We start from the raw sequence: 21457 nt of genomic DNA, 5'->3' as shown, positions 1-21457 counted from the left end.
TGTTGTATGCCTCTTGACATATTTGCACAATGGGAAATACAAGATTTTACATATTACTTTTCTTTACTAGTTTAATTGTGTGCACTTAAGATATGATACTTTCTGTGACTTAAAAATAACTTTTCCATCTGCATCTATTATGTGAATGAACTGTAATTAATTTAATTATTCACCTATTGCTGAAGATTTTATTTTTGTCTAAACTTTTTTGAATAATGTTGTCCTGAACACTTTTGTGCATATTTTTCTACATTTATGATTAAAGTAATATGAATTGAGTACTTACTATAAATGCATGAACCTAGTTATATATTTCAGGAAATATCTCAAATTGTTTGAAAGCTATAGGTTTAGTTGCTACTCTAACAGTATGTTAAGAATGTTAATTTCTCACACAGGTTGTTTATAAAGGGACAAGGATAAGATGTTCATATCAGCACTGTTTGCAGGTGGTGAAAAGTTAGAGGCAGCCTAGGTATCCATGACTAGGGAATGGAGACTTCAAATTGTTGGATACACACTACAGAATACTCTCCATCAGTAAAAAAAAAAAAGCAAAGAACTAGTTGTATAGTTAGAAGCATGGCAAGACTCTAAGAACAAGGTTGAAAGAAAAAAGTTAGAAACTGTGAAATCTATAGTAGCTCTATATAATAAATCTGTACTACACTATTTATCCATGAAAAATACATACGTGCACCAAGATGTCCACGCATTTTAAATACCCGAGGCTAGCCTGGCCTGTGCTGGTGCGGTGGATAGAGCGTTGACCTGCAATGTTGAGGTTGTCTGTTGGAAACCCTAGGTTTGCCCAGTCAAGGCACAAAGGAGAAGCAACTACTATGAGTTGATGCTTCCTGCTCTGCCCCCTTCTTTCTCTCTCTCTCTCCCCTCTAATATCAATAAATAAATTTTTTTTAAAAATCCAAGGCTGAATAGTAAATATATTAGGGACATTGTCTCTGGTGGAAGGGAATGGGAGCAAGAAATGAAGATAAAAGAGAATAAATAAATGAAACAAGCGTAGGCCCTTGGAGATTTTATGTGCCATGCGCTCATAGGTTATGATTAACTCAACCCTCTACATATAAGGTTAAATGAAATGGACTGATAACCAGCAGTGGTTGGGAAATCTTCAGCTTCCCAATGAGTGAAGGTCAGCTTCAAGTTTATCAGGTTCACAACTGCACATCTTGCGACATAGTGTCCACCTTTTGTGGCCATTGACGTTATCTCAGTAGCTTCCGGGCTGAACTCTTGAAAGTTTCTTCGCAACTTACACTGTCAGTACAATTTTCTTAGGACCCAGCACCACCCTCATCAGTAATAACTATTCATGGTATTTCATCCAAATTAAATAACAAGAGACTTTGAAAATCATCTACAAAATTCATGTTACAAACAATCTCAGGGGAGTGTTTATTTTAGTGTATAAATACATATAAATATATTCCTTTTTTCCCCTTTTTTTAAAAACCAGAATGAAACATTTAGAAAGAAGCTGTTAGTGTCTTTCTCTGAGGTAACGGACAACTAAGCATATTTTTTCATGTGAAATGGGATTAAAAATTTCATTTTTAGCTGGTATGAAGAGAGAAAAGTGACATTATTTTGTCCTTTAAAAAGATAACTATTTCAAAAAGGAAAGAACGAGTATTTAAGAGCCAAAACTTGGAACAAAGTGAAATGTGGTGTGACTTTGGATTGCTTATTTATACTTTGTGGGCCTCAGTTTCCTTATCTATAAAGTGGAGATGCATAGTTCTTAGGATTGTTGAGCAGGAAATACGCAATCATGCTTATGGAGAGCTGGGCACAGTGTCTAACATACAGTGTGCTGGAAAATAAGTAGCTGTGTTTGCTTGCTATCTCATTGCACACTTTTTGTACTGCTGCTGGCCACATGCATTTCTTTCCTTAGTATATCAGCAGCATCAAGGGAAGAAATGGTGTTTGTAAGGCAATGCTGGGATTGACAAAATCTCTTCATTTTGTACTTACCACACTAGAAAAATACTGGAATCAGAGAGAGAATACAGATTATCCTGAGTGTGGAAGTCAAGGTCTTGCCCTTCATGCTCAACAACACTGAGTATCCAATTTACTGTAAGAAATATGTATTAATCAGACACCAAGGACTCTTGGACGGAAATGATACTTCATCATGTCTGTATTCTTAGCAGGTAGTAGAAAACCTACACATTAGAGAGGCCCAAGAAATTCTAAACAACAACCCTTAAAAACACCATTTTAAAGACAAAAAAAAAAAAAAAAAAAAAACCTGAGGCATGGACTTGACTAGAGCTACATGGTTAATTAGTGGTGAAATTCATTTGGTTTGAATCTCAAATCTGATATTTGTTTTCCCTTCTTTTGGCAGACCTTGGTCATTCTGTCAAAGAATTATGGGAGGGGAAAGGGTGGATTTTTAGCAACCTCTATTATTGGCTTGTTTTTGCTCAGTACTTTACCCCCTCCTGGGTAAATATTAGACAGCCACTCAAAACCTTGATGTCCCTGATTTTTATATCCATCCTAAACCTCTGACTTTGCAGTGTTCTCTTATATATATTTTCTTTTATTGTGTGCTCACCACCCCAAGTCAAGTCTCCTTCCTCTCCATTTATCCCCCCATACCCTCTTCTAGGTCCCCATCTCCTTCCCTTCTGGTCAGCACCATGCTGTTGTCTGTGTCACTTCTTTTTCTTTTCTTTGTGCTCTAATCTCTTCTTCACCTTTTCACTCAACCCCACAACCCCATCCCCTCTGACAGCTGTCAGCCTGTTCTCTGTATCTGTGAGTCTGTTTCTATTTTGTTTGTTAGTTCATTTTGTTCCTTAGATTCCACATATGGATAAAATCTTATGGCACTTGTCCTCTGGCTGGCTTATTTCACTTAGCAGTATGGAGTTACCTCAAAAAATTAAAAATAGAACTGCGTTAGGACCCACCAATTCTGCTTCTGGGCATACATCTGAAGAGACTCAAAACATTTATTTGAAAGAATATATACACCCCTATGTTTACTGCAGCGTTATTTACAATAGCCAAGATTTGGCAGCAGCCCAAGTGTCCACTAGTAGATGAGTGGATAACAATGTTTCTGAGCATACATACAATGGAATACCATTTGACCACGAAAAAGGAGGAAATCTTCCTCTTTGTGTCAGCATGGATGAACCTGATCAGCATTATGCTCAGTGACATACTTTTCAACAACATCTTACATTTACTAAATGTTTAACTGTATGGCAAGAACTGTACTGATTGCTTAATGCATTCCCTCACTAATCTTTTTATTGATATTCTTAAAACACCCTGCCTGCTCCTCAGAGTGCTCCCAGCAGTCAGGTGAAGAGCTGCAGGGCACGTGGCTGGGTTTCAGTCCAGGGCTCCCTCTCTTACCTCTGCTCTTCAGCACCTACGTTCATTCTTCACAGCATCACATTGTATGCACTTTTATGAAGTCAAAGCCCAGAAAGGCAGTTTCTTAGTGCTTCATCAAAAGGATACACACACAAAACTCTAAATTAAGGATCTGGCTCCGCTTCTGTGGGCGGAGGGGAGGGGGTGCTGGGAGAGAAAGGATTATTTCGTATCACCAGGAGGTCACAGTTTACTCAAGTGCAAAGAAGCTGCTTCCTACGCTTCTGAGAATCCTGGAACCGCCACATCTGTCTCAGCACCAGCCCACAGCTGCCCGGCGCTGGGGAGGCTGCTTCCTCCACGGAGGGCAAGGGCGGCCCCCCAAGCCTGGCCTCCCGGGCTCCGCCACACCCTCCCCGCCCCTGGCGGCGACCTGCTCTCCCTGCGTTAGAACAACGCCCACAGGGGGCGTTGCTGTGGCCCGGGACGCGGCAGGAGACACCTTGGCCACCTGTCCTCTCCTCCCTAAGGGCAAGTTAAAAACCTCAGCACCACGTGCTGCTGGCAGACCTGCCTGTGACTGAGAGCCTACAGCTAGAGACCTCACTCGCGGGGAGCCAGCATGTCGGCTGTGGTCCTGCCGAGCCGGGGTTTGACCAGGAAACTCTCCGACTTTAATCTGGTGAGCCAGCTGCGCAGGGAGGGGAGTTTGACCGCGAGTGGAGAGAGGTCCGAGGGATGTTGGTGTTTCCTACTTCCAAAAGTTCACCACGAGGTCTGAATCCACTTGAAGATGTGAAATTGTCCGGAAAGTCATCAGATAACACAGGTCCTCAACACCGTGTCCGGGAAGGACATGGGTCCTGTCTTGCTTTAGGAATTGCGGATCTGGCTTCTAGGGCTGACACCAGATAGCTGTGTGTCACCTTTTGTTGCCTGCTTTCTCATCTAGACATTGAAGGGGCTGGTCCTTACCGATCTGGAATGGGAGATGCGGATTCTTCTAGATCTGCTCTTCCGTGGAGTTCATAAAATGCTCTCAGCCATGTATCGAAATGACAAAATTGTGAGAAATTGCATCCTCTTTTTACCTTTGGCATGAAGAAAGTCTCACATTCATTCAGAGCCGGGGAAGGAGAAAATTAAAGAGAGGAAAATGAACAAGAGTTAGCCTTAGATTTGGACTCCGAGAGAACCCTAAATGTAACTTGGGGGTAATGCCTGGGGTGTGTACCATTCTCTGGGATTTGTCTCCTTTCCCTAGAGGTGAACAATTGCAGAATACATTCTTTAATTGACTTACCACACTCCTGGGCTCTACCGTTCAGCACTAAAGCCTAGCGCAAGGAGATAACGTGTGTCACTCTGCAGGCCCCTGTCGTCTGTAGGATGAGGGAGAACCATATAGAAATCAGGAAGGCTGGAGAGAATGTGTTCATATTACTAGAGAAATTGCAGAACTTTGAACTGAAATTTTTTTTTAACCCTTTGGAAGGTTGTTTTTAAAAGTGGTATGTGATGCTTGGGAGACGGGAGAACTTGGGATTGAGGAGGGGTGGTATGGGTGTCAGACCCCAGAACAGACTCTGACATTGTCATCATTTAGTTTCTGTGTTGCTGGCCATGGGGCCCCCTCACCATGGGAGTAAGCTAGGGGCAGTGATCTGATTAGGGAACCATGGAGCATAAATCTTTATTTATAAAGCACTTAGAAGAAGATTGAGAGCCACAAATTGTCACTCTTGATGACTAGGGGTAAAGAGCAAGGTTGATGGCATACCCTGCAACTTCCTGTGTGTGGAAAGCAGGGCGTTTAACTTTGCAGCGCCTCAGCTTTATTCATTAGAAAAACTGAAATAAAAAATACCCACATCCTAGGATTGGTATGAGAATGACATGAAATAATGTCTACAGATCTCTTAGAGCTATTCCTGGAGCATAGGGAAATGCCAGTAGCTGGAACTGAGTTATTTGCTCAGCAAAATGTGTCTGGAACATTGGCAGGAGGCACAAGCACTGAGTCAGGCCCAGTGACTTCTGTCGCTTCGTTATGGAACCAGGTTGGGCCTGAAGTCAGGAGACTTGGCACTCACTTTTGGGTTACTTGAGCTATGTATTGGGAAAGCAACCTTCCTGGGGTGAGGAGAGGCTCCACTTGGTATCTGTTAAAGTGTGTGGTGTGGGAGGGTTTGAGCTAAAATAAACTTAAGGATCCCGTCCAGCTCTGACAGTCTGCAAAAGGGACACGGTTTATGCCTTTGTGAAGCTCCCAGCTCAGATGAAGAGCACAGCTGGGGAGAGATTCTGATGCAGGCTGGAAGGCGAGCGCTGTGCATGTGCAACAAGCACAACAATCCTGCAAGGCATGTGGACTCATTTGTTCACCCAAGAAGGACTTATTGAACGCCTACCATGTATCAGACACAGCAGAGTTTCTGCCCTGGAGAAACATACATTCTACCGTAGGTGACAGACAATAAAACAAATTAACCAAATGAGCATATAATTTCATGTAGAGAGAAGTGTTGTAAAGAAACCAGAGCAGTGGATGGAAATAAAAGATCAGGGGAACTCGGAAATCACAGCTGCGAATGGCAAAGGCAGGGTTCCAAACCAAATCTGCCTCTGACCTCCGGCAGACTCCTCTACCTCACTGCTTTCTCCTGTGGATAAACGCTGTAATACAGAAGTATAGTGTGTCCATGGTGGGATGTTTGCATCTTGCTTTCAGTTGTCTTACACTGTAGATATTTGTATTTAACCATACAGGCAAATAGACACCTCCTACTATGTCTTCCCTCCTACCCCCCAAAAGTGCTAAGATTGAAATGCAATGCTCTTGGAATATCTTTGCTAAAGAGTATCATTGCTTGTAATTTAGAAAAGAGCTCTTTTCCCAAGATAATGAATGTATTTGTTAGAAGCAACCAAACACAATACATTTCTATTGTTAAATGTATTACTCAATGATCAAAATACTTTCCTTCCTGGTTCCTAGTAAAGTTCTTTCTCCCTGCCCTATTTCCTCCTCCTTAGTTTCTGAGTGACTCTCCTCTGTCTTTACCCATCCTGGAGGTACCTATGTTTCTAAGTCAACTCACATATGTATTGAAAACAAATAAGGAACAAATTATGAGCCAATGAAAATATATTCTGGTAGGGAATTTGCACATACTGGGTCAATATAGTAATGTTGAAATCAGTGTCCACTCAAGGCCACACCATTTCACAAACTTTTTGAGCTTCCTTTGATTTAAAGGCTTTGCAAAGGGGAACTGTAGTTCAGGTTGATTCTGCCAATGTGACGCAGAATCAGTACTTTGGAATTGCTGGAACCAAGTTCCAGTCTAGACTGCGCCTTATGACCTGGGTGTCCTTGGACTTATCCTGGCTGAGTCTATTTCCTCATTTACAAAACTACAGCGCCCTCTTCGTGGGGCTCTGCTAGACATGCTAACTCTTAGAACAGTGCTAGATGCTGCCAATGATGATGTTTAATAACTGTGAAATGTACCAAGCATGACTTCTGACACATAGTGGGTACTCAGTTAATGGCAAATGCTATGATTAATATTACTAACACTAAAGAGTTATTGACTTATCATACAGTAATGTGAATTTATAAACATATTTGAGAAAAGTCAGTTAAAAAATAGACTGTACATTTTTGTGGGTGGTTTTAATATATTCCATGGTTAAAAATCATCAGGGATGCTTTTTAAAATGCAGATTCTAAGGTCCTCCCTCAGATCATCTGATTTGATTGGTTTGGGAGGAGCCCAGGAATCTGCATTTGAAAAGGACTCACCAAGTGATTTTGAAGTAGAGATCCAAAACACACGCACTGAGAAACCCTGAGTTAGAAAGTGTGCATGGAGAATGGGGAAAGTAAAAGGCCAGCGGCGTGGGTAAGGAGTGATCCTAACTTACTGGTGATGAGACCAGAGAAAAGCCCTCACTTTGCACGAAACCTACCCTTGAGTGTGGACCTTATGTGCATTGCAGAAGGAATTGTATAGAATGACTGATAATTAGGAGCCTGAGTTCCTGACCTACACCACTACCTGTGCAACCTCTGGCAAGTCACTTTCTTGGGCTAATAGTGTCTCCATCTGAAAAATGAGGGTTTGAACTAGATGAACTCTAAATCCAAGTCTAGCTCTGTGAGTCAATTATTGTCAAGTTCTATGTGGGCATCAGAAGCCAAAGGAATGCAGACACAAAAGAGGGTTTGTTTCTGAGAGAATGAAAATCCAAGAGGGCTTTTTGAGGAAGGGTGAGTTATTTGAAAGAGGGAGAAAGAGGGGTGCCTTGCATTTACTCCAGTGAGAAGTTGAAAGGGCAAGGAGACCAATTAACTGGGGTAGAGGTTCCTGCGGGTGGGCCTCAGGAGACTCTTGAATATCAGAAGGAGGTATTTGATCCTCCTGGCCATGGGAGCCTCTGAAAAACTCTGAGTAGAAGGACATGAGGGTCACTAAGAGCTGGATTAGTGTGGTGGTAGTAGGAAGAAAAGCAGGACCTGACCCTGCTAGCCATGTCTGCAGAGGGTCAAATTGGACTTGGCGATTGGCTGGCCATGCACAGAAATGGGGAGTGGCAACGGAGTTTTGAGCATGATGCTTTCGTGTCTGAATTGAGAGGTGACACCTGTGGAGATGTATCTGGAATAAGTTACTTTTCTTGGAGGCCAACAGGATGAGAGAATGTTGCCAAGGGAATTAGAAACAGGGAAATCCTTTGTCATTTAAAGGAAACCAGAAAAGGCCAAGGGCTCAGTGTTCTGTAATAGGAAGAAGAAGGCTGATGTCAGAAACTCATCTGCATAACTTTGACAGGGTTTAAAAGAGGGAGAAGACAGGGTAGAGTCTGCAAGAAGTCCTGATTCATAGACAGTATTCTGGGACCAAATGGCCAGGGTTTCTGTTCTGGTTCCACTGCAGAACTATGGGTGAGTTACTTAACTTCACTAAGGCTTAAGATTGTCATCGGTAAAACAAGGCACTTGGAAAGGAATAAAACCTACTTCTTAGATTGTTACAAAAATTAAATAAGTTGAAGTGACCAATTGTCCTCCTTTAGGGAGGACAGTCTTTCTTTTGTAAGTTCTGTCCTCCCTCAAAAAGTGTCCTTCTACATGTCTTCCTTTTTGATATTGGAAGGCTAATCTGTAAATGTCCATATTCGATCAATGCAGAGTCGATCCATTGTGTGTGATGTGATGTATTTGTATCAAAATGAGTACCTTTTTTCTTACAATTATTACTAAAAATTAATAGGCATGTAAACATAATTACAATACAAAAATATTACAAATGTTTTTATTATGCATTTATCATATTATAATGTATTATGTTGCAGTGAATAAAATGTTTCTTTTATTTACAATATTGTTTTCTTCAATTTATTTTTGTCCTCCTTTTCATTGTAAAAAAGTTGGTCACCTTAAATAAGTGCATTCAAATCAAGTATTTATAATGCCTGCAACATTATAGGCTCCTAATAAACGATGGATTAAAAGTTTTTTAGAAAGATTACATCATGGCCCACATAGGGATATAACAGTTCAGCCTTCTAATTTATTTGAATCTCCTCTAATCACACTAGCTGATAATTTAGGTTCTTTCCCCACACCTCTGTTTCAGGTGAGGTTCTGGAAAAATCTGAATTAAGAGAATTTTGTCCTAAGGGTCATCAGTGTTTATGCAGAGCTTATTATGCCAAGTTACTGATAGAACCTACCCAACATAGCCTTCTCATTGAGATAGTTGGTATAGTACCCATTCCACTACTTTCTTTGACTTACGTGTAAGTGGATGATTTTCTACATTTTTTTTCTTCCCTTGCTGTTTATTTGTGGGCACACATGGAACTTTATATATTATTATAAAACTTAGTTTAAAAATGTTTTAAAAATTTAGCGAACTCTTTTTGGAGTGCCAACCCTAATTTCACCTTAATTTGCTGTCATGTACATGGAGAAGGTGTTAGATCCTTGACCTTCTTTGCTGTTTTATTTAAGACATCCACATTCCAATGGGTTGTTTGTGTACTTTTAAGTATTTTGTAACTATTTTTCTGCAATTGGATAGCCAAGAGCCCAATATACAAGAATAAGTTAGTGCTTCCCTGAGATCTTTGCCAAAAGCCAAGAAGTCATTCTTGTGTATTTAAAATATTTTTATCATTTTTATGGACTCCTCTTAATATTCTGTTTAAACTATTTAATGATTAGGTCCTGTATGATTAGCTCAGTTGGTTGGAGCATTGTCCCGAAACAACAAGGTTGCAAGTTTGATTCCTAGTCAGGGCACATACAGGGAAGCAACCAATGAATGTACAACTAAGTGAAACAACAAGTGAATGCTTCTCTCTCTCTCTCTCTTCCTCTCTGTCTTTCTAAAACCAATCAATCAATCATTTAAAAAACCTATGTATTTTATATCTTTCTTCTTTCATCAACTGAATACTATTTAACCAGGGCTTATTATTAGCATGATTTTACAGATAAGGAAACTATTGAGGCTAAATGGTTTGCCCAAAGTAGTCCACCTGAGAGAGTCCCAACCCACATATTCAGACTCAAAGTCTATGTGTGTTCTATTTTTAGGACATTCCACCCCATATTTTCCAATGTTTTCATGGGACACTTTTTGAACCTCCTCTAAAGACCTTTTTTTAGTTATTTGGTTTGTTGTGTGTCTATTAGGCCAAATCTTGAGCTTATTCATCTTTGTGCCTCAGAGCCTGGCACTTGGTAGGTGCTCATTAAAAGGTATTGGATCTGTAGTGTGACTGGTGATATCAGTGAATACCTGAAGCTTCCTAAAGTTGAAATCTGACCTAGGAGCATGTTGGTCAAATAAGTTTGTAAATGTGATATATATGTTTGCTCGCTTAGAGTTTGCATTGGGTGTGGGAGAAAGGCTGTAAGCAGGCAGGGTTGTTATACCCTAAGGCTTAGTTTTAAAACTAAGCCTTTCCTACCCTAAGTGACTTTGTGTCAGACACTTCCTTGTTTGTATATTGGATTAAAGGTTTTGATTTCTACACTATAAAATGGAGCAGACTGGGAGTTTGCTCTCTCTTGGTTCCTGAGATTAGAATTAGAGGAGAGCAGCAGAAGGAAGAGCAGATAAAGGCCACATGGAGGGGAGGAGAAGCAGCCAAGATGGCGGAGTGCTGAAGAAGAAGCCAGTTTATGCAGAGTTTGTGTAGAGAGAAGGAGATGGGAAACAGAGGTGAATAAGGCTGGTGAGCTAGAAACCTTTGATTCTAGGAAACTCAGATAAGTCAGTGGCTTTGGGAGCCCTGAATGGAAAGGGAAGTGTTTTCCCACTGTGTGTATTTCGTGCCCGCCGGTGCAAGCTAGAATTAAAGCTGATGGCCCACCAGTTTTTGGCTCCATTGTTCTTTACCATCTGTCCTAATCTAATGTGAACGCGCATGGGCCAGGTAGCTGTGATGGTGGCCGTGGCCACTAGCTTTACAAAGCATTATTGAAACTATTACCTCCCTTGACTTACTTCTTCCCCACCATGCTATCCATATACTCTTGTATAGAATTTATGTAGCTCATTGTATTCCAAGGCTAAACTAGAAGAAAGAGTTCCTGATGACCTCTTCTCTGGGAGTTTTGAAACCAAAATATATCGGAGTTTGTGCTGCCTGTCACCAATGCAGCCAAAAAGGTAGAGACAAGGATTGAATCTTTATGGGCAGCAGCCTGGGGAGACAGGGGTTACATTTCCAAATCATTTCAACTCCCTATCCCCAGACGATCTTTTTATAAGGGGGAAAAAGGGTAGGTAGATAATCAGATCATAGTCAAAGTTAATTAGATCATAATCAGAAGGTGTTTCATCCTTCTAGCCCAAAGGCTTTGCTTGTAGTCCCCTGGGGCACAAAAGTGGATCACTCACAGGTCTCACAAAGTCATGTTGGCCTGTGCTGGTATCCCAGTTCCTGGAACAAAGCTTTTTACTAGCATTAGCTGTTATGCCTATTGACTATAACCAAAGCCACCACTACTCAAGCTAAAATTTAAACTCTTGAGTTCCCCTTATCATTTTCACATGATCATATTGCTAAATCATGGAAAACATTTTAACCAAGTGTGTTTAATCCTGTAGGAAACAAGCTATATTGAAAACAACTATGATCAAAGTGATACCATATCACTGATTTTCTCACTCAAAGAAGAAGTTGGCGCCCTGGCCAAAGTCTTGCGCTTATTTGAGGTAAGAGCTTTATTTGTTTCTGCCTTGGATAGTAGCATAGCTGACACCTGTGTCATTTTCTATGCAGGGAACATAGAATCTAGAACTGGAAGACTTTATTTTCAGCTTAGGCTCTAACATTAACCAACTGTGTGACCTCTGTTAAGTCTCATTCTCTCTGAGCTTTGGTTTCTACATTTGTAATCAGACTCATTCAGAATGCTTGGCTGCACACCCAGGAAACCAACGCTGACCTCGGACTTTTTTAATGAAACTTTTCCTGAATTAATTACAATCTTCTCGATATTCTCCAAACAGTTTTTATTTTCAACTGCGGCACTTATTTGACTTAAGGGTATACATTGATGTCTGGCCCTGAGGATGGTTTCTTCAGGCAGGGAACATCGGGTCAGTCATCTTATATATCCTCTACAGATCCAGATTTTTATAGATTAAGCATTCAGTTGAGAATGATATTAAATTTAAATATAAACAAAGGTAATTAGCCTGACCTGCGGTGGCGCAGTGGGTAAAAGCATCGACCTGGAACACTGAGGTCACTGGTTCAAAACCCCGGGCTTTCTTGGTCAAGGCACATATGGGAGTTGATGCTTCCTGCTCCTCCCTCCCTTCTCTCTCTCTCTCTCTCTGTCTCTGTCTCTGTCTCTCTCTCTCTCTTTCTCTAAAATAAATAAATAAATAAAAATCTAAAAAACTAAAAACAAAGGTAATTAGATTTTTCTTTCATTCTCTTGCCCTGGATTTTAAGAAGAGTATTTTTGAACCAATTATTTTTTACCCGGCGTTCTTTAATAAATTGAAATCAGGTGACATTACATAAATAAATGAAGAAGAGACAAATCTCCCATATGGAATGATTCCAAATATTTTAAGTATATATTTCATACTCCAAAAAGGAGAGCATAACTCCCTTCTTCTTGAGTGTGGGTGGCACTGAGTGGCTTTCTTCCAAAGAAAACAATATGAATAGGAGAGGGAAGAGTAACCTTTCAGTGGAGAACCCAACAAACGGTAGCACAGCCAGGTGTTCGAGGTCACATAGATAGTATGTCTCTTAGAGATGATGTGGTAACAATGGCACTCCACCTCTGTGGCCTTCTTCCCCCTAAAACCCGTAACCTTGGTCTAACTATGAGAAAAACATGTGACAAATTCCAGTTAAGGGACATTATACAAAATACCAGATCCATACTCCTTAAAACTGTCAAGGTCATCAAAAACAGGGCATAGCTGAGAAACTGTCATAGCCAAGAGGAGCCTTAAAGCAGTGGTCCCCAACCCCCGGGCCTCAGACCGGTACTGGTCTGTGGGCCATTTGGTATCAGTCCGCAGAGAAAGAATAAATAACTTACATTATTTCCGTTTTATTTATATTTAAGTCTGAACGATGTTTTATTTTTAAAAAATGACCAGATTCCCTCTGTTACATCTGTCTAAGACTCACTCTTGATGCTTGTCTCGGTCACGTAATACATTTATCCATCCCACCCTAAAGGCCGGTCTGTGAAAATATTTTCTGACATTAAACCGGTCCGTGGCCCAAAAAAGGTTGAGGACACTACCTTAAAGGACATAGTGACTAAATGTAATATGGTTCTGAATGGGATCCTAGAATAGGAAAAATGACATTAGATATAAACTAAAGAAATTCAAATATAATAGTGTGTTTAGTTTACGATAATGAATTAATTTTGATTTATTGATGTTTCACCATCAATATAAGATGTTAACATTAGGTTCAGGGTCCAGGGCCCCTTATCACAACCTTAATTAGCCAGGAAAAACTTTAAGTGATTTGGCTCCAAGGTAGTTTCGGTAGCTCTCTTCCCATCACTTATCTAAACATTCTGTTGCCTAGTAATCAAGCATCACCCTGCCAACGGGGTTCCCAGACAAGGCTGAGCCCTGGCTAGCTTTGCTCAGTAACCCAATAAAGGCTTGAATCCCCGGACACTCAGGGCTAGCACCACTAGGGTCTCAGCCCATCTGTTTACAGATGCATAAATAAATTTATTATAAAACCTGTTAGGCTTTGTGCATCCCTCTTTTGGTGACCTAACGGTTAATAATAGGGAAAACTGGGTGAAGATTTCTGTACTGTTCTCTCCATTTTTCTGTAAATCTAAAATTGATCTAAAAATAGTTTGTTTAAAAAAAAAATTAAACATGGCTATCCAAAAAGGGGTGGGGGGGGGTGGGGAACTGCTTGAGTGGGAGCAAGTAACTAGCAGAAAAGAGAGGCAGAGTGCTTTTGAATGCAAACTGTTTATGAGAAATAATACACCTGTAAAATGGTCCTTCATAACAATGTAGCCTTTTAATTATCTGGTTCATCAGCATTTTCCCCTTGAGAGGCCAGGCCTCAGAATTTATAAAGTAAATAATAATAAATTAAAAGGATATTTTCAACTTAATAGACCACAAGTAACTAAATTACCTGGATTGGATTAAATGTACCCAGGGAGTATGTGTGTGCATGTGTGTTCTCTAGGTAAACTTTTTAAAATTAAATTTATTGGAGTGACATTGGTTACTAACATTACATAAGTTTCAAGTATACAATTCCATAGTACATCATCTAAGTATTATATTGTGTGCTGGGTGAACTTTTTAAAGCGTTATTCAAAAATCTCAATTGCCCTGGTCAAAAAGTGGTGTTAACGCCCATTTACAGAGGAGGAAAGAGATGTTATTGTACTGGGTGACTGGAGAAAGGGTTGGGTTAGTATGTATTGATTTTTTTTCCACAGATGTATTTCAGAAGCTGCCTTAAACATTATATAGGTCAACACGACTTCTGCCCTTATTACGAGCCTGGGAAAATGCAGAATTAAGTTATAATTATTCAAAGTGCCAAGGCAAGGAGGAAAATACCATTCTAATACTTGTGGAACCACATTAGGTGAGAAGCCAAGCATAGATGATGCTTGATTTGGAGCTCTTCCAACTTTGTGAAGAAGGTATTTCTCCAATTTGTAAATGAGAAAACCATCATTTCATGAGACAACCACACAGCTAACATGTGGTGGAGATGTGACTAAACTTTGCATTTTGGGTTTTAAAGGCCATGAGTTCTCTCTGATCCTCCAGCCCCTGCACATCTGCAGCACCTCTGGAGCTTTTTAGAAGTAAAAATATTCTGGCCCCCTCCTCCCATTCTCTGGGGGGAGGAGGATCCATTACCAGGTATTCTTTCTTTTTTGTCAAATTGAAAAACGCATCAAAATACAAGAAAAATAACTTGTCTATAATGCCACCATCCACAAGAAACTACTGTTATCATATTTACTTTCATTTATTTCATGTATGGTTATGATTTCCAAAATTACCAACGAATATATTGTTCCTTAAAAAATATAGAACATTCCTGATACAGCTATAATCCTTTCTGATCTCCCCTCAATCCAGTCATTTTGCAAATTTTCTGACCAAGGCAACATTATTATCAGTTTAGTATGTTTCCTTCTAGTCCTTTAGAAAGCTAGATGGTTATTGAGAGGTACCATGCTATCCACATTGTTCTGCAAACTCTGATTTGGTTCAATAGAGTTGTCAAGAGCATGGATGGACTCTGGGGAGACTGTGTTGTGACTTTGGGAGAGCTGCTGATTTCTCTATGCTTCAGTTCCTTATTGGTAAAATGGGAATAATAATAATAATAGTGTCTGTTTCAAAGGGTAGCTCTAAAGATTAAATAAATGCGCACAAGTTACATATTCAACGTTTAGTAAGAATTGCTTAGTGTGTGTTTTTTTTCTGAATGCAATGCTTTTGAGATATATACTTGTTCATACAAATTGTTCAAGTTAGATTCTGAAGAGCAGCTTTAACTATGTGTATTTCATGCCTTGGAAGCTTTCTTAGCCCCTATACACCAGGAGCATGTGCAAGGCATCCTAACTCCTTAAAGAAAAAAAAGTAAGGTCTGCAGGAGAGGGCATATTTCTTCTAGTATGAATAGGTTTCATTCCCTTCCTGTGAGCCCATCTTTTCCTTAGAGTATTAGCACCAAACTCCTCATCCCATTAAGAGACCACGTTGCTTGCCAATGTGCTTGTGGCTTTGTAGATCTCACCTAGTAACAACATCAAGATGCAATACAAGCTTTATGTGTCTAATGGAGATACAGAGGTGTTGTAAGCATGTGTTGTGTGGGTGGTGAGGTCAAAGAAGCAGATCTTTTAGTAAGTTGGGGTCAAATGATAAGAAATATACTAAACCCTGTATCTGCTAACCTGCAAATTTTCCACCGTGTTCAATAATATGTTCTGCCAATTCTCTATACAATTACATAAACATTTTCCATAGATCTCTAATTTTCAGTCTGTTTTATTTCACATCTCATGCCTTCTTTTAAAAAAAAAATAGTTCCCTGGGAATCTTTACTGCAAAGGGTTTAGTCATGGGCTATAAAAGTAGAAGCAGGAGCCCTGGCCGGTTGGCTCAGTGGTAGAGCGTCGGCCTGGCGTGCAGGAGTCCCGGGTTCGATTCCCGGCCAGGGCACACAGGAGAGGCGCCCATTTGCTTCTCCAACCCTCCCCCTCTCCTTCCTCTCTGTCTCTCTCTTCCCCTCCCGCAGCCAAGGCTCCATTGGAGCAAAGATGGCCCGGGCACTGGGGATGGCTCAGTGGCCTCTGCCTCAGGCACTAGAATGGCTCTGGACACAACAGAGCGACACCCCAGAGGGGCAGAGCATCGCCCCCTGGTGGGCGTGCTGGGTGGATCCCGGTCGGGCACATGCGGGAGTCTGTCTGACTGCCTCCCCGTTTCCAGCTTCGGATAAATGAAAAAAAAAAATTAGAAGCAGGTTCCTTGGGGAAGTCTCACAAAAGAGGTCTCTTCCCCTCTACTGCCCTCCCTCCAATCACCTTACTGTGCATCCTCTAGGGAAGGAAACAGGCACATCAGCAGTTATACAGAGCTCTGAAATAATCGGTATGATCCATTAGCATCATTTAATTGATGAAGACGCAGAAGTTTAGATGAAGCAAGCTGCTCAAGGCTAGACACTTGGAGCTAAAAATTGCTTCAGACTTCATCCTCCTTTTTCACAGTAGACTGACCTTTTGGAAACAAATGGAAAAGGCACAATCTATGCTGGTCCCATTCACTTCTTACACTCTAACTTCTTCTGACTTACTCCTTCCCCTCATCAGATACTCTGTATCTGGGCTCATACTCTCTCATTCATGCATTCAACGAATATTTTTTGAGTATCCACTGTTTTCAGACCCTATGGAGGTGCTGAGAAGACTGGGATGAGCCAGGCAGCCATTTTTTTGCCCCATAGTCCTTAGAAGAACTCAGGGTTCTGTCACTGGAGCGGGTCTGCCTCAAGCTGGCCCACAGAGTGTCAGTTCTTGACTCTGTGCAGGAAAGATTTTACAACATGAGTCTAGGTGATTTTGAGAGTATGTTTATTAAAGCTGAGGACCTTGACACACGGAAGAACGTGGGTAGAAGAAACAACAGGAGAGCCTAGGCGAGGCTCTGCTTTGGTCTCTCTAGAAATGTTAGAGAAAAAAGTAAGTCTAGACAGGGCTGCTGTTAGCTCACTGGAGAGTCAGAGCAAAAGGAGCCCTTGGGGACAGGTTCAAAGGCCTTGGGGACAGGTTCAAAGCCTGGGATGAGCTGCCCCTGTCTATTGCTCCTCTGGTTGTAAATCTCTTGGGGACCCTTAGAGTTTACAAGAAAGAAAGTAAAAAGTTCATGCCTGAGAACAGACACACATGTTGTTATGGTTGATTAGTAGCCTAGTCTGGAACAGACCACAGTGCCTTTTCGATCTTATCACTCTGGTGGCAAGAAAAGGGTGTAGAAAAAAGAATATAAGGAAATTTTCTCTAAAGCCTTGAAAAGACCCTGGATGAAACAGCTACCCCAGTTTTCCCCAGGAAGGGGTCTCCTCTGAGCTAGATGCAGCTCCAACTACAGAGAAGTAAGGGTGGGGAAGAAGTAATCTAACAAAGAGGGAGAAGACTCAGGGAAGAAAAGACCAAAAAATTACAAGAGACACTTCCAAAGGAAGCAAGAGTAGAATCCCAAAAGATGGTCCCCGGACATGAAGCCTACTGAAAGTCCAGCATGAACCTTTTCAAGAACTCTCCTCCAGGGAAGGGGCGGGGGAGAGCGCCTAGGAGGTAATCTTGAGCTCCCTCTAGAATTTAATTGTGCCATTTGTACTTTTCTGAATGTTTCTGGTTTCCTATTAGTCCCAGTGGGTTTAATTTCCAGACTCCATCAATCAAGGCTGTTGCCGGCCCTCTCATAAGAGGACACCAATACAGTATACAAGAAGCCGTGCCTGCATCTTCGTGACATTTCTTCTCAATTTTCATGTCTATCATTTCTCACCCCACTATTGCAGTAGCCTCCAGACTGGTTTCTTTCCTTATTCCACTACAGTCTAGTTGTCAGACAGTTGCCAGAGTGCTCCTTTTGAACCATGAGTCAAAGCATGTCTCTCCTTCTCCTGATCACCTCTTTTAACTTCTCCTATCACTTTAGGTAATGACCAATGATGCCTCACGTTGTCTATTCCCAGTTATTTCTCTGCCTCATGTTCTATCCCCCTCCCTCTTGCTCACTCTGCTTTAGTCACACTGGCCCTCCTGATGGCTTTCAGTCATACTGTGTGCTATCTTACCTCAGGACCTTTGCACTGACTGTTCCTGCATGGTTGGCTCCCTCACTGATCTCAGGTTGGTGCTTAAGTGTCACCTATTTATTTTTGAGGCCTTTCTGACCACACTGTTTAAAATTGCATCTCCACGGAACCCCTGAAATAACTGATTCCTCTTTCCTGCTTTATTTCTCTGTCCCATCTGAAGACTACATTTTACCTACATATCACAGCTGCTGTCTGCCTCCTCCTTTGAGAACACAAGCTCCAGGAGGGCAGGGATTTTTTCTGCTTTGTTCCCTGTTGTGCCCCAGCACCAAGGTACGTGCTGGATTGAATGAACTGTTGGAAGCTCCCGTGTGTTTACTTGAGACCCCCGATTCAGTACATTCTTTGTCAATGTCTTTGATGTGACATCTGAAACAGGCCAGGACGTAACTTTATTTCCACTTCCTCTAGGAGAGCCAGCATGTTGTGGTCCAAGAAGCTCTCCCTTTCTAGTCTAATCTCATCTGAAAATATGCTGAGCTTTCCCTTCTCCTCTTTGAGACCTGCTCTCAGGAAAGGAGCTGGAAAAGTTTAGGAGAAAGCAAATATTAAAGGGCAAAATGAACCCTGGAACTGCACGTGTTTCAATGCCCAGGAAAATGTGTGTCTGTACCCAGTTGAGAGAGGCAGCATATAACGAACAGGTTCTCATTAAAGACCCAGGAAGGAAGCCAGATTTCTGTCTTTTCTATTTCCAATTCTCACTAAGCTGCCAGTTAATATGTCATATTACCTTTATTTTAAACACAAAGAACAGCTCATGGCCAACTAATGTACTGAAAGGTAGTGAGCGGCAGAGCTGGAATTTGAACTCAGATTGTTCCAAGCCCACACTCTTTTCACTATCCCTTTGCTCCAGAAACCAATCAGAAGAGGAGAGGAAGGGGCCCTGAATGTGAGGTCGAGAAAAGATCTGAAAGGACAAATCCCTTTTCGCTGTTGTGAATTCTGTGCATTCATACTTTTATCTACTTGTGACCAATTCCCCTTTAGAAAGATTTTCCTCACGGTTGGGAACAGAAAGGGGTTTATAGTCAATCTTTATTAAAATAAACTATTCATTTCACTTTACTCTTCTCTGGTCCCCACACTTTCTGCTCAAGGGTCCTGATTAATCAAGTATCACAGTGCTATTTTTCATGTATAAATTAACTATTGGGCAGATTATGAAATTGTCTTTAAAATGTTTAACTTGAAAGCTTTCTTGCCTCCACCCGGATATCCATGTAGAGTGACAGGAAGAGTTCTTTCTTTATCTCTCACCCAAAGATGAGGGACGTACGTATAGGTCAATCTGTAAACCTGTAGAGTTCTTGTTCAAAAATCAAAATTAATTTACTACAAGATAACTGTAATCATAATTAGGTTTGAAGATACATCTCTGAAGCCTCAGTTAGCAACCAAAACTATTGATATTTAAGTACCCACACTGGTAAGCTAGAGAAACTCCAACACAGAAATTCCAAGCTAAACTAGAGAGTTAATTATTAACCAATAATTTCAAGTGGGAAATAAATAGTTCAAAGAATTTGGCTGGGTGTTCTTAGGTAGAAGCTTCCCTTACATTTTTTTTTTTTTTGTATTTTTCTGAAGCTGGAAACGGGGAGACAGTCAAATAAACTCCCACATACACCCGACCGGGATCCACCCGACATGCCCACCAGGGGGCGATGCTCTTCCCACCAGGGGGCGATGCTCTGCCCCTCCGGGGCGTGCTCTGTTGTGACCAGAGCCATTCTAGGGCCTGAGGCAGAGGCCATGGAGCCATCCCCAGTGTCCGGGCCATCTTTGCTCCAATGGAGCCTTGGCTGCAGGAGGGGAAGAGAGAGACAGAGAGGAGGGAGAGGGGGAGGGGTGGAGAAGCAGATGGGCGCTTCTCCTGTGTGCCCTGGCCAGGAATCGAACCTGGGACTTCTGCACGCCAGGCCGAAGCTCTACCACTGAGCCAACCAGCCAGGGCTTACATTTCTAAGATACATTTTCCTGTTCATTATTTGATTAATATTATGAGACTTTCAGCAAATAAATAGAAGTTATATATAATCATTTTGTGTGTGTGTAACAGACAGAGAGAGACAGAGATAAGGACAGATAGGGACAGACGGGAAGGGAGAGTGATGAGAAGCATCAATTCTTTGTTGCAGCACCCTAGTTGTTCATTGATTGCTTTCTCATATGTGCCTTGACTGGGGGCTACAGCAGATTGAGTGACCCCTTGCTCAAGCCAGCGACCTTGGGTTCAAGCTGGTGAGCCTTGCTCAATCCAGATGAGCCCGCGCTCAAGCCAGTGACCTCGGGGTTTCAAACCTGGGTCCTCCGCATCCCAGTCCGACGCTCTATCTACTGCGCCACTGCCTGGACAGGCAGAAGTTATATATAATCTTAACTCATTTTGATGCATTGCATTCTAATCCTTTTTATTTTTATTTTTTGGCCTGGGCATAATTTTTTAAACATATTTTAAATATCACACATCTATATTCTTCATAAGTATTTCCCAGAGGGTTGTCATTATAACTCTGTAAGAGATAGTAAATTTTTCATTATAAAAGTAATAGACATTGTTTTAGAAAAGTTGAAAGAAGGAAATAGAACGACAATAGAGAAACAGAAACAAAATTACATCTAGACCCTTTACCCAGAGTCCACCACTGTGGACCTATCTTGCAATGATCACTGACACTGTATGTAAAGTGTTGCTGTTACTTGCTTTTTAATAGTTGTATCTTCTCCACTGAGTGATTATATACTACAGTCTACCTAACCATGCTCCTATTGTAACATTTAGTTTACAAATTTTGGTAAAAAATGTCTCCCCATTAATTGGGTCTTTACAAGAGTAAAAACCTAGTTTGTGGGTATAAATTGTTTTATGGCTCTTCCTAAAGGAAGTGCTCCTGCCAAGGATGGGGTGTGAGTGGTCATCACTAACAGCCTATGGCCAGCCTTCCAGCCCACACACCTCCTTCCGCTCCTTCCCCCTCCCCTTCACCTCCCCTTTCCTTGATCAGCAGGTTTGCTTGTGCAAGGTGTGGCTGGCCCTGGCTGCTGGCCTTGCTGTCTGCTCTCCAAGAGGCAAAGAAGTTTCTGCTTATGTAAATCGCAGGTGGAACTCACCAGCTCTCTTTCTTCTCTAGCTAAGGAGGAGGACAGTACTCTTTGTTCTGTTTAAGAAGTTCTT

General features: G+C 41.4%; 1 protein-coding gene across 1 annotated transcript in view; it reads left to right on the top strand.

The window, feature by feature from the left end:
- The first annotated feature begins 3890 nt into the window (after positions 1-3890).
- Positions 3891-21457, top strand: part of PAH (phenylalanine hydroxylase) — a 56454-nt gene continuing 38887 nt past the window's right edge. The window contains exons 1-2 of the mRNA XM_066263033.1: positions 3891-4048; positions 11499-11606. Of these exons, the coding sequence (XP_066119130.1) occupies positions 3989-4048; positions 11499-11606 (168 nt within the window). The 5' untranslated portion in view covers positions 3891-3988. The remainder of the gene's footprint in view (positions 4049-11498; positions 11607-21457) is intronic.

Source organism: Saccopteryx bilineata, chromosome 1 (genome assembly GCF_036850765.1).
Source record: "Saccopteryx bilineata isolate mSacBil1 chromosome 1, mSacBil1_pri_phased_curated, whole genome shotgun sequence".
NCBI classification, from domain to species: Eukaryota; Metazoa; Chordata; class Mammalia; order Chiroptera; family Emballonuridae; genus Saccopteryx; species Saccopteryx bilineata.
The sequence above is the reverse complement of the archived record's forward strand: the minus strand, read 5'-3'. Positions and strand labels throughout refer to the sequence as shown.